This window comes from Euwallacea fornicatus, chromosome 7 (genome assembly GCF_040115645.1).
Source record: "Euwallacea fornicatus isolate EFF26 chromosome 7, ASM4011564v1, whole genome shotgun sequence".
NCBI classification, from domain to species: domain Eukaryota; kingdom Metazoa; phylum Arthropoda; class Insecta; order Coleoptera; family Curculionidae; genus Euwallacea; species Euwallacea fornicatus.
This window is the reverse complement of record NC_089547.1, coordinates 1,892,068-1,904,181: the sequence shown is the minus strand read 5'-3', so window position 1 is coordinate 1,904,181 and position 12,114 is coordinate 1,892,068. Positions and strand designations below refer to the sequence as shown.

The window sequence follows — 12,114 nt, the reverse complement described above, 5'->3', positions numbered from 1 at the left end:
CACATGATGAGTTTAATCAGCTGATGGCTTTTGTCTAACTTCACAAACGTCAGAAAATTAAATTCAAACCTGTAATAAGGGACGAAAAATTGAATATTTAAAATTTGAATTTACTTTAAATCCAAAACCATTTTCACTACAAGGATACGAAAATTTGCGTCACTTGAATTTCGCATCATTTTACTTTTACGCTGATAAATCTAAATTTGCAACGATTCTTACCACTTATATTTTCTCTTTACATTTATTTCGCGGCAGTTTATGGTAGCGTTTATACTGTTTGTCACAACTTAGCAGATAATAACTTACTCATCGATAAAAGTTTTAATTAGGAAACTCAAACTAAACCTAAAAATATTAAAAAGAATTTTTGAAAACATATAATAAAATGGCGTGTAAGCGATGTTGCCATGTTAACATTCAATAAAGTGAAACGTTCTGAACGGCATTAGTAATCTTCGCGTCAATGTCAATATCACTGTCACTTTTTTTCTTATTATATATTGTGATGTGACATCTCATCTATTGCAAAATAAACAAATTTCAATTAATTTAACCCATTTTTAACGAGTCATATGAATGAATCTTAATTAATGTGTGTCTCAGCTATCAATTTATACAAAAATCAGTGTCGGTACTCATCTCCTTACTTCACTACTCGCGAAAAATCAACCTCAAATTCAGAAAAATGATTGACAAATAAATTGTAGTTTACCACTTGCCCTTAAGGTATAAGAGCGTGAAACGATGTCTGGTCACGCAGTGGTTGTGTGGGAATTTGAGATCAGATCTGGGTATTGGAAGCCTTACAGTCCTGAAGTCAGCCAACACCTTGAGAGAGCTAACGCTAAACAACTTACCAGAGCCTTACTTTCTGATGCTGACCCAGTACTTCAGAACTACTATGTGAATTTGAGAACTCTTACCCAAGAATTAGAATATTCAGGTGAGCTTCTTCTTGTGTGGCTATTATCTTCTGATAGTAAATAAATGAATCTAGATGTAGTTGTACCTGTACGTCGCAAATGCTATCCTCCCTCAAGTCCAGCAGGTAAGGGTGCAAAATGGGAATGTGTAGGCTCAGACCACGATTGGCATGCTTTTGATATGGACATTCAGTGTCTCATTGAAGAAGCTTGGGCTCAAGGGGATCAGACTATAGACATGAGTAAGACCCATCTTGGGTTTCCTTATGTTATCAATTTCAGTAATTTAACTCAAATGTGGTTGGCCAATGGGTATGTGAGAAGTGTGAGGCGTATGAAGCAAGCCCCTTATCCCTTAGTTAAAGTTCGGTTGGAGGAATTAGCTCCCATTACTGGTAAGTGTGAATTATGTTGAATCATTAGTTCAGGCTGAAATTCCACAAAACTCTTATAAATTCTTTAAATTCCTGATAGGTGTACACCAAAATTCACCAATGATGTTACTCTTGATATATATGATTGTTTAGATTTATGTTTTTTGTTTTGACCATCATTAGTATTTGTTAAATAGGTCGCAGAAATGCTGATATTAGAAAATCCTGTCCCCAAACTCAACAAAATCAATCAGTTAAAGTAATTGGCACAAGTGCAGCCTTAAATTCGTCTTCTGAGCCTACAACCAAAAAACTTCCTTCCAAGAAAAAAACGAAAAATAATGGCAAAAATGGCAATGACACCCCAACAAACTTAGCCAAAGTTATATTGAGCAATTTAAACATTTTTGGTAAGCTTTCTCAACTATTTTTTACCAGAGAAAGAAAAAAATTTACTAGCTATGATCTTTCAGGACACAAGTCAGCAAATGTTAGCCCTACAGGGTCCACGCAAAGAATTGATAATAGCATATTATTAGATGCAGATAGTAGTAGTACAAAATCGGGTAGACGTCCTAGTTTAGACACAGTGTCGACTTATTTGAGTCAGGAAAGCCGTGAAAGCCAAGCCACAGCTTCCACTGCTGATTTAATCAACTGCAGTGGGAGTGATGATGGTCTTGCTGATGGCATTGACAATGTTTCATCAATTGTTGGTAAGCAATAATATGACCCTTTGCCTCATCTCAGGACAAAATTATTAAAATCCTGAAAAATTTAGTGAGGGCATAAAGTTACTATTAAGTTGACAACTCCATTTCTATATAAACTGTTCTCCTTCCCAATAAACTTACTAGTACTTAAATAAAATCATTATGATATTGAAAATTTTATAATGTAAATTACTTTAGGTTTGGATCCTGCAAGTGCCACAATATCTCGATTTGTGCGTGTTTCAAAACCGAGTGAATGGGCCCCAAGACAACCCTGTCCTCTATGCAGACAGACCTTAAAACCATCTCTGGTGGTCATAGCCTTACCCTGTAATCATGTTCTTCATTTAGATTGCCTGAATTATTCCTTAACAGAACTGCAGGAAGCGGGAGATGAGTTACACATTCAGTGTTCAGTTTGTGGATGTGTTTATGGGGAGAAGCATGGGAACCAGCCTTGTGGGACTATGGAATGGGGTGTAGTCGAGCGCAGTTTGCCTGGCTATCAGAATTTCAGGACTATTCAAATTGTGTATAAGTAAGTTGTAATTTTTTTGTTTAGGTCGGGATTTTAAGTGTTGGTGCTAAAATAGATATATAAATGTTTATTACAATCAATAAAAATTTTTAATAAAAATATTCGTTTTTCCATTTGTAACTCGAAATATGCCCATTACACTTTTTCAGCATACAATCAGGTATCCAAGGGCCAGATCATCCAAATCCGGGTCGTGAATTTTACGCAGTGGGTTTTCCTAGAGTTGCATATCTTCCAGACAATCCCAAAGGACGGAAAGTCCTACGGCTGCTCGATGAGGCGTGGCACAGGAGGTTAATATTCACGGTAAGTTCATGTTTTATACAATTTATCGCCCAAACTATTTCATTTACCACATTCGTACGTCTCATTAGTTTATAATAATGGCAACTACGTCAAATAGTTCACACGTCGAAGCGGAATCTAGTACGAAAATTCTTTTATTTTTATTTTTTTACATATGCTTCAATTATTTTAAAGCGTAATTCTAGTCAAACTGTGGTTTTCACTTGTAAAATTTTGATTTAACGCTGCCCAAAAAAATATCGATCATAAGCTCTAAAATACTTCTGAAATGATCTCTTAAAATTTATTAAAGATGGATTATATTCAGGATGGTTTAACACTTTAAATTCCTGACCAAACTAGTCTGAACGAAAAACCCCTTAAGACCTCTTGAATAATAATTTATTAATAGTACTTTAATTTCGTCTAAAATTAAATCAATAATTTCTCACTAAATCAATACCATAAATTGGATAGCAAACAAGTGGACTTTTATTCAGTGATTATTTAGAATAAAAAGGTCCTGTTTGACTAGTAGTTGTTACAAATTATTATTTAACGACAAAAACCTTTGCTCATTTGTTAATTTCTCATTTTGCCCTCTTTGTCCCTCCAATGCCAACACCCCATACATATGCACACAGATAACCAGATCCAACACTACCGGATGCGAAGATGTAGTATCTTGGAATATTCCTCACAAGACTGAAATGGGGCCAAGTAACAATCCACACAGCTATCCGGATTCCGGATACTTGACTAGAATTTTAAGAGAATTGGAGGCTTTGGGTGTGGTTGAGGAGCGTAGGAGTAGAGAGAAGAGATAAGTAAGTTGTGTCTTTTCATCACAACTCTAAATTGTGTAATATAAATTTAAAAGCAACAAAGAGAATTTTCAGAAAATTCTCAACAATGTTTCGTGATTATTGTTTCTGCAATATCTCAATTTACAAAGTTGCAATAATAGTTGACTTTTTTAATATATAGAAAAATATTTTATTTTATGTGTTTTTTAAGTTGCAACAGTTACTTTCGCAATACAAATTACATGCAAGAATCGTTACGGTTTTAGACTGCCGAAGCAAAGCTTTAAGGTTTTTGTTTTATTTGGTTTTATAGATTTTAGAGAATTTATTTTGAAGACTTCATAAGAGAATATTATTTTTAGAATTAGAAATATGTTTTTGAGACTTTATGATTTTATTTGTTCAGTTATTTTGCAAAAAAGCTGTATATAAGAACGGCCATTTCACACGTTTTTATTGCAAAGAAACCGATTTGATTGTAGCTCAAATATATTTGTATCAATTATTTTTTGATAATTCTTTGTACATTTTCCATGTATACTGCAAAGACAATACTGAATCAGTACAAACCAGTTTTACATATTGCATCTATTTTTAGGATTTAAATATCTCCTTTAGCAATATTTCTATATGTTTACATAAGAAAATACTTTAATAAAGTTCACAGTAATAACGAATATTCACATTAATATATTTTGTTTACTGTCTATTAACTCTATTTTATACTGGAAACCTTAAATCTGTATCTTTCAAGTTTTCTTCTATCCACTGATTTGCCTCTTTTTCCGTTTCCTGATCAAAATACGACTGCCAACCGCCCGTTTTCCCCTTTCTTACGAAACCTTCTTCGTTTTTTAAGACAATTCCTAATTTCTCCATCAAATCGTAATTAACCGATTTGTTTTTTTTGAAATTTTCAATATTCAAATAATCTTCCAGAGAATCTAGTTCTTCGCAAGTATAGGATTTCCCTAGAAAAGCGCATATTTTCTCCATGTGTTGCCTAAAGTTCTGAAAAATATGATGTATTTTTATTTTTATGATATTTTTATAATGAGTTTTTTTCATGCTGAACAATATACCACTACCTTGCTCATATTCTCGTAAAAGATGAACATCACATTTTCTTCATGGCGCATTTTCCAGCCTTCTTTTAGATGCTCCCAATAGGGCGTCCATGGTTCTAGAATTTTGCAAACATTCTATATATGCATTTGAGTTAATACAGCAAAATTGGTACAACTTACGCAGATTATTTTTAAAATAAAACCAATAGTTTTTGAAATCTCCTTTATATCCTTGCGTTCTTATTGATCTGTTTAGGTGGTAGAAGGACACTGCCACGTCTTTAGGGTTTCTGGCCACATACACTACCTGCATCAAATCTTTCAATCGTGACACCACATAGGCTACTTAAAACTTGTACCTTGCATCCGGTTTTGGTTAAATTTGGTGGCAGCAAACTGAAGGGCAAGTGGGTCTTGATAAACCTTCTTTCTTGACTATGCGAGAAGGTTTTCCACGCCGGATAATCGATTTGTTGCACCGATTTATAATTTTCAACGTCACTCTTGTTCTCTTCCAAAAACTCTGCCTTGACATCTTTATGCACAAAACTACTGAATCTAACAGATACGTTTGTGTTAAATTGGATATTTAATACCACAAAATATTCTCCTTACTCCAAAAAGGGAAATCGAGCAGTTAAAGGCAATTCGGCTGCTCTGTTGTAATCCAAGTTGTTGCACAATAGCCAAATCATCTCCTGTGTCCATGTAGTCCCAGATCTTGGAAAAGTTATCACGATAACATCGTCGTTTCTCAGCTCAAAATTGTAATAATTTTCAGCTTCCTTTGCAAATCCGCTTGGAAAAAACCACTTTTTAGGGCCCACTTGAACAAATCCAGTTCTTTCCCCTAAGGAAAATAATTCACTTTGTTGATTTTTGTTATAATTTTCCTACCTGAAAAATCTTGTAAAAGCTGAGAATTTAGTTGAGAATCCACACTTTTAATTTCATAAGGAAAAGATAATTTATGGTCTTCACGCTTGGTTTTCTTTGAGTTGATTTCCATATCTTCGTTGATCCACTCGTCGGCGCAAAGAGGCATTTTTCACCGAAAACTGTAATCTTAAGTTTAAGACCCGTCACAAAGAGTACAGAACGAAATTGCCAATGGCCAACAATTCAAAACTCGATTAAAAAAGAGATCTTGCCACGATTCCGTATTTTATTTACCAACCAAAACAGACCGCAAAAGACGTTTAGTGCGATGGTACTCTTATGGTATACTGACATGCGATTTTGCGTAGTATATAATCGCTAGTAGGTATACCACTTTAAGAATATGCACTTTCTCCATTGTGTAATTGATCAGTTCAGTCTAGCAAGTAACAGTTTCTTAAAAGGACTGACTCTGAAGCACATAAGGAACTTTTATCGAGGTTAAGCAAATTTAAGAGTCAGATGACTTTATTAACGTTTGATTTTAGCAATAAGCAGCGTTAATGCCAAACAAACTGTTTAAAGTTCCAGGGAGAGTTTCTTTAAGCTTTATTTGGGTTGAAACCAAGGTGTATCATAAAAACATGAAGTAAGACAATTTAAACCTTGTGAAATGACATTTTTTTTCAAGTAGCAGTTATTCCTTCTTGGCTAATCAAGTCATGAATCATACATTGCAATGCTCAAACCAACTTTTAATATGCATGAAATATCCTTGCATTGACTTACTTTATTGAAAGTATTTCTTTAGCAGGCATTGTTATGTAAAAAATTCTTAAATATAAACTTTAATGTATATATTTATTTGTTTATTGCACACCCAATTGATACCTTAATTTAAGAAGCTTTCTTTTTCGGGCTTAAATTAGTATTATGTTGTTTTTGTCAAGAGAAAGTGTTTCCTGAAGATTCGGAGGCGTTGCCCCTGTTTCCGCAGGCTCAAAAAATGCTGTTATGCTTATGGCCCATGTATATTCAAGATATATACACCACGAATTTAATGGAAGAAAATTAATAAATTTTTGTTTCTAATAATCAAATTGATGTTATCAGAGAAAGATATGTTGCACCATAAACTTTTTTATCACATTTAAAATTCAAATTTGTACGGAAAAAATTTTAACTTTAGGCAACCAGACAAACACACAAAAAGGCGGGAATAATGTTTACTGTATGTGTACTTGTTTGAAATAATACATGCTATCCATCTAATTGCTATCTCTTTTTAACTTATAAAGACAAGAAAAAGAAGGTCCGAACTCAACGATCTTGGTTCATTATTCATATATTAAATTTACTACTCCTAACCTAACATTTTTAATTTAGAAAAGAAACATTTAATTACATTAACATTCACTTTTAAAACCAGAATTCTTTTTAAAATCCACTATGACTTCTCAAATTCAACGCTCGTTTCTTGACTACAAAAACTGCTCACATAAATTTTCTCAAAATGAAACAGACTACACAAAACAATACTGTAGTATCTACCTGGCTAGGCTACACGAAATGGAGGCTCTTCTGGTTCAACGAGTGCAGCAAAAATGGGGTGATAAATATCCCATTTACAAGCTTCATAAACTCGCAGAAGGGGACAATAAATGTGTAGTGATAGGAACTTTATTCAAGGATCAGAAGTTGAAGCCTTCTGTTTTAAAACAGCTTGCAGAGAGTAATCAATTGGTGCCCCAACCTGTTCTGATGCATTTTACAGACGAGACAGATGTGCTCTTTATGGAAGATGAAGTTCAGAGATACCAGATTTTAGGTAAAAATAATGTTAAATTTGAGATAATCAATATGAATTGAAAATTGATCTTTAAGGCAAAATTGATGCCACTAAATTAGTAACTGGAATAACATGTGCACTACTAGGCAGTGACATAGGAAAAGGCAAATTTCTAGTAGATGAATATGTTTTTGCTGGTTATCGAGAGCAAGTAGAACGTCCAGTTTTTGATTCAGCTTCATATGTGCTTTTGCTCAGTGGACTTAACTTTGTTGAGCATGCTAAACATGGCATGAATTTGCAATTGCTTTCCTATTGGGTGAGCGGGCTATTTGGGGATGTGGACCGAATTTCCAAGATTTGCCGAGTCATAATTGCAGGAAATAGTATTAGAACTGAGCCTCCTAAAGCCACAACAACAATTTCTATGGTTTCTCGTATCAGTGAGTCTTCAGACTCAGTTGAGGCCGTTAAGGCATTTGACAGTTTTCTTCTGAATCTGTGCCAAGTTGTTGATGTTGATATTATGCCAGGAGAGCATGACCCATCCAATCATATTTTGCCACAAAAACCTATGCATTTTTGCATGTTTCCCCAGTCATCACAATATAAGTCATTCAATCAAGTTTCAAATCCTTACCATTGTGACTTGGGGAAATTGAAAATAACAGGAACTTCAGGGCAGCCAATAAGAGATATTATGAGATACTCTGAAATCACTAATAATTTAGAAGCAATGGAAGACTGCTTGATTTGGAACCATTTAGCTCCCACAGCTCCAGACACATTGGGGTGTTTTCCTTATTATTCCACTGATCCTTTTATTATTAGTGAATGTCCTCATGTCGTTTTTGCAGGGAATCAAACTGAATTTGCAAGCAAAATGATTACAGGTAATGTCACATAGTGTTATTTAGAAGACATTAGCAGTTTTATTGTTTTTTTTTTAGGTGAAAGTGGCCAAAAAGTATGTTTAATTAGCATTCCAGAATTCTCAAAGACATTTGAAGGTGTGTTATTAAATTTACAAACGTTAGAGTCCTTCGTTGTATCATTTGAAACCAGATGAAAAAAAAATATATATTCAGGATTGATTTTTATTGTCATAATCATCATTGTATATTACACATTATTTTTAATAGTTAATCTAGATTTTTTTTGATATACTAAAATCTTGCCACTTAAATTGAAATACCAATTCAATGTTCGTCAGGATAAGAACATTATCACTCATTAGTCAAAACTCAGTATTGTGTGAAAAAAATCCCTGTGCCAATTTTCCTAAAAGTATATGGCCTGCGTCTGTTTCTCCCACTAAAAAAATAATTATTAATAAAAACAAAAAAGTTGAATCCTTAATCATTACCTTATGCCACGGATGAACTTAGCATTCGGTGGAAAAATCTTGGAATCTAACGACTCCAAGTAAACATCCAAATACGAACAAAGATGTGTTAGTTGAGCGGATAACAGCCATGCTGAGCTTTTAACTCCATAATTCCCCCAATTTACGTTCAAAACTCGTTCGATATCCTTAAAATAAGACAATGTTAAAAACATTAAATAAGATTTCAAGGAAATTTACCCGAATTTCATCAGAATTCGATGAATTGTGAACGCCCTTGTAATTAAGATTTAGAGCAAATATCGGTGGTAGTGTCGGGTAAGTGTTCTTAATAACCACAAAGGTTTGCAGTGATGCTAAAAATCAAATTAAATATTGAACTTGAAAAAAAAACCTGTAGCAGCAAACCTTCTCCTCTTAATATTTTTACGCTATAAAACAAATCTGAGGATGTGACAATGTCTTCATCAATCAAGGATTGTGTGAACTGTGCTTGGCAGAAGTTTTGATAAGTGGTGGAAGACCATTTAGAAATGGTAGACACACGACTTATGGGTGCCTCTATGGTGTCCGGAATTGCAGGCAGGGTATTTTGTTCTAAATATAAATATATTCATTACAAAATGCTGTAAAAATAATTTTTTTACTCCAAGTTTAATGACGTATTACTGGAAGAAGCAATATATAATATTCAAATTCGTTCAATGAGGATATTGGAAGCAATGAGATTGGTGGTATCAAATAAGTTTACGAATATTATGTTAACTTTGAAGCATATCACAATATTAAGTAACTATTACTTTTTGAAATTACACGTTCTTAAATTTGGAATAAACATTAACATTGCACATCTAAATTGCTGCACCAGCAGCAGTTTACTTACATACCTAACTGTTGCATTTGCCTAGCCAAATGCGTCCTGTTTGCCAGCCGCTTCTTTATAATTTTTAACACTGTTTCTACGTTTTGTTGGCTAAACTTCTCGCAGTATTTCTAAATTAATTTTACTTAGAATGGGTTGGTGGGAGTTAAAAAAACTTACCCTTGGAGCCAAAAAATTAATTCCACACACTGCTTGAGCCCAACCATAAGCATATCCAATATCAGGTACTAATGATTGTAACGAACTAAGGCCCATTTTCCTTAAGACATAGCCAGTTCCGGGATTAGGGCTTTCCAAGCCTGAATCATTCTCTAATAGTTCACTTAAAATGTTGTGCCCAGATAAAATTTCTCTGGCAGTATTTGCTAAAAAAAGATTGATAAATAAATTTATACATATGAGTAATTAATAAAAATTCACCAGTTATGTTTGAAGGAACATCAACTTTCGCACTCACAGTAACCAGCTTCAATTTCAAATAATAACTGAATGAAACATTCAATTTTGGCCCATCATCCACTTTTAACATAAGTTCAACCTTCAATGGATGAACTTCCAACAATTTCTTTTTTTTCTCTTCCAATGGATCTACTTGTTGTACGGATTTCCTATGACGTCTCTTTTTAACCTCTATCACTTCCTATAAAGTCATAAAAAAATACATATTTTCAGACTTTTAATTCCCTTGCACTCACTTCAACTTCAGGAAGTTCAGTTTCAGGTTCCGAATCCTCATTCAATCCATTGGAAGTGGCCACCTCTAGTGCTTCATTAAACTGAGTGGCGTCGTCTTTATTTCCCAAAATTGTGACCTCAATGGTTGTTGCTAGAATTCTATGTTGTAATACCATCCGATCTTTTGAAATTTAAACTCACCAAACACACTCTTATAGGCAACAATATTTGCATATAAAATGTACAAAGGATCTGGTAATAGAGCTGCAAGGGCGTGTTCTTTTCGGGTAACATCTCCAGAAATTCCCAAATGTTCCTGCAGTGGTTTTGTCGCTTTTATTACTGAGTTTAGCAGCGGCAAAAGGTCGCTAAGCTTCTGCTTACGTTGGGTTATCTCTGTGTTGAGCCGTTATAATTAAAGGATGTCTATTTAATAATATTTCAACTTACCAGCCACAACTTTCTTCTTTTTCTCTTCTAATAACTTGCATTCTTCAGCTAAATTCTTTCTTTGGGTCAGCTCCCACTCCAGCCTGGCCAATCTTAAAGCATGGGCCTGCTCTTGGTCATTTGGGTTAAAATCTGTAAATTTACTGGTGACTGTCTCAGGAGCGTTTTTCATAAATTCCTCTAAGCTCACTAGTTGGATATTTTCGTCATCAGATCTAATAAAGACGTTATAGCACACTCAAAGAAAACATAACAATAGTTTCTTACTTGAATGCCAAGCACTTGTTCGTTTCATTAACCAAATGGTAAAGCTCATAAACAAGGTTCTGGTAGGTCAGTTTAATGCTATCACATTTCTGCTTTTCAACATTCAATGTTTCCCGCTCAACTACTTGACTGAGTTTATCCATTCGGTTCAGTTTTTTCATTATACAAATTTTGACCACCATATCCATCAAATGACTTGTTAAAGGCTCTAATTTTGGGGGGGCCTATAAAAATGTCCCATTGACTAGGTTTCTGATAATAACTTTTTTTTTTAACTCACATCATTTTGATTTTTTAGGTCTCTTACTTGAGATAAATGATCTTGAACATCTTTAATAACTTCTACAAATAGTGCAGAATCAGCAGCCAGATTGCAGTTTTTGGCTTCTTTTTCTTCATACTCACATACTTTCTAAAAGAAGTTCGATAATGGATAACTTGTGTGTAAAGGTGAGGAATATTGGAATTAACTTTTCAAAATTTCGGTTAAATAATGTTGTCCAGAATAAGTAACATGTAGCTGAGGTAGGCTGCACAAAAAAGATATATATGATATATATTAAAATAACTAAAATTGCTCATACTAATTCCCAAGATTCAAAATTGATAACAAATTGCTTCTTGTAAATCTAAATTTGAAATCAAGTTGGGCAGTTCCTTACATGGATCTTAATAATGACAATAGTGCCATAACCGATAGGTGCATACCCCTTCTATATCAAGCAAGTTTAAAAACGTTCTTTGGAGACGAATATTGTTATATTGTTAATGCTGCTGTACCTGATAAATATCGAGCTCCGGGCCTGCTTCTACTGATGCAGTTTTCCGCTTCTTTTTCATAGGACTTCCTGCACTTGTTTCTTTAACCATTTTCAGAATTTTCTAGGCAAAAACCCTGTGTTTAAGGATAATTTAGTTGTTTTGTATTTGTTTAATGTTATTAAATTACCGAAAATAGTTTAGGTTATGTATAGAGTCTATTAACTTGTCCGCAAGACTAAAGGTACTATTAACCGCTGTCGCTGTTAAAATAATTTGTGTGTTAAAGCATGTTTCTGTAGATAATGTAATTATTGTAGTTAATAGAATTGAAGAATATTGAAAATTAAAGAAGAAA

At 33.9% G+C, this 12,114-nt stretch overlaps 4 protein-coding genes across 5 annotated transcripts; 2 read left to right on the top strand and 2 right to left on the bottom strand.

Moving 5' to 3' along the window:
- Positions 1-489: 489 nt before the first annotated feature.
- dx (deltex) lies at positions 490-4,331 on the top strand. Its single transcript, XM_066284281.1, has 7 exons — positions 490-946; positions 1,001-1,321; positions 1,498-1,710; positions 1,774-2,016; positions 2,212-2,551; positions 2,701-2,857; positions 3,481-4,331. The coding sequence occupies exons 1-7, from the start codon at positions 748-750 to the stop codon at positions 3,661-3,663; spliced, it is 1,656 nt and encodes a 551-aa protein (XP_066140378.1). The 5' UTR covers positions 490-747; the 3' UTR covers positions 3,664-4,331.
- St4 (Sulfotransferase 4) lies at positions 4,313-6,129 on the bottom strand. 2 transcript variants are annotated; one of them, XM_066284284.1, is made up of 6 exons: positions 5,607-6,129; positions 5,325-5,559; positions 5,069-5,267; positions 4,890-5,016; positions 4,728-4,825; positions 4,313-4,653 (listed from the first exon to the last, which is right to left on the bottom strand). In XM_066284284.1, exons 1-6 carry the CDS (start codon positions 5,752-5,754, stop codon positions 4,363-4,365), a joined length of 1,098 nt encoding a protein of 365 aa, XP_066140381.1. In that variant the 5' UTR covers positions 5,755-6,129; the 3' UTR covers positions 4,313-4,362. The 2 variants fall into 2 exon arrangements, with proteins under 2 accessions (XP_066140381.1, XP_066140382.1); XM_066284285.1 differs by having other exon boundaries at positions 4,731-4,825; positions 5,607-6,114.
- An 818-nt stretch (positions 6,130-6,947) lies between these two features.
- On the top strand, positions 6,948-8,523 carry PolD2 (DNA polymerase delta subunit 2). Its single transcript, XM_066284283.1, has 3 exons — positions 6,948-7,416; positions 7,473-8,270; positions 8,328-8,523. Exons 1-3 carry the CDS (start codon positions 7,038-7,040, stop codon positions 8,444-8,446), a joined length of 1,296 nt encoding a protein of 431 aa, XP_066140380.1. The 5' UTR covers positions 6,948-7,037; the 3' UTR covers positions 8,447-8,523.
- On the bottom strand, positions 8,461-12,076 carry thoc5 (THO complex 5). The gene is made up of 14 exons (XM_066284280.1): positions 11,947-12,076; positions 11,778-11,892; positions 11,278-11,409; positions 10,998-11,221; positions 10,731-10,945; positions 10,482-10,676; positions 10,301-10,431; positions 10,026-10,245; positions 9,765-9,970; positions 9,610-9,715; positions 9,131-9,319; positions 8,963-9,078; positions 8,744-8,910; positions 8,461-8,691 (listed from the first exon to the last, which is right to left on the bottom strand). The coding sequence occupies exons 2-14, from the start codon at positions 11,865-11,867 to the stop codon at positions 8,622-8,624; spliced, it is 2,061 nt and encodes a 686-aa protein (XP_066140377.1). The 5' UTR covers positions 11,868-11,892; positions 11,947-12,076; the 3' UTR covers positions 8,461-8,621.
- Between the last annotated feature and the right edge of the window lie 38 nt (positions 12,077-12,114).

Bases quoted from the DNA above. Each gene is read 5' to 3' on its own strand.
- PolD2 (XM_066284283.1), top strand. From the start codon at position 7,038: ATGACTTCTCAAATTCAACGCTCGTTTCTTGACTACAAAAACTGCTCA. The intron at 7,417-7,472 runs GTAAAAATAATG...TTGATCTTTAAG, and splicing joins TCAGAGATACCAGATTTTAG to GCAAAATTGATGCCACTAAA. The intron at 8,271-8,327 runs GTAATGTCACAT...TTTTTTTTTTAG, and splicing joins TGCAAGCAAAATGATTACAG to GTGAAAGTGGCCAAAAAGTA.
- thoc5 (XM_066284280.1), bottom strand. From the start codon at position 11,867: ATGGTTAAAGAAACAAGTGCAGGAAGTCCTATGAAAAAGAAGCGGAAA. The intron at 11,222-11,277 runs GTGAGTTAAAAA...ACATTTTTATAG, and splicing joins ACCTAAAAAATCAAAATGAT to GCCCCCCCAAAATTAGAGCC. The intron at 9,320-9,609 runs GTATGTAAGTAA...ATTTATATTTAG, and splicing joins TAGGCAAATGCAACAGTTAG to AACAAAATACCCTGCCTGCA.
- dx (XM_066284281.1), top strand. From the start codon at position 748: ATGTCTGGTCACGCAGTGGTTGTGTGGGAATTTGAGATCAGATCTGGG. The intron at 2,017-2,211 runs GTAAGCAATAAT...AAATTACTTTAG, and splicing joins CAATGTTTCATCAATTGTTG to GTTTGGATCCTGCAAGTGCC. The intron at 2,552-2,700 runs GTAAGTTGTAAT...ACACTTTTTCAG, and splicing joins ACTATTCAAATTGTGTATAA to CATACAATCAGGTATCCAAG.
- St4 (XM_066284284.1), bottom strand. From the start codon at position 5,754: ATGCCTCTTTGCGCCGACGAGTGGATCAACGAAGATATGGAAATCAAC. The intron at 5,268-5,324 runs GTAAGGAGAATA...CGTATCTGTTAG, and splicing joins GCTCGATTTCCCTTTTTGGA to ATTCAGTAGTTTTGTGCATA. The intron at 4,826-4,889 runs GTAAGTTGTACC...GCAAAATTCTAG, and splicing joins TTATTTTAAAAATAATCTGC to AACCATGGACGCCCTATTGG.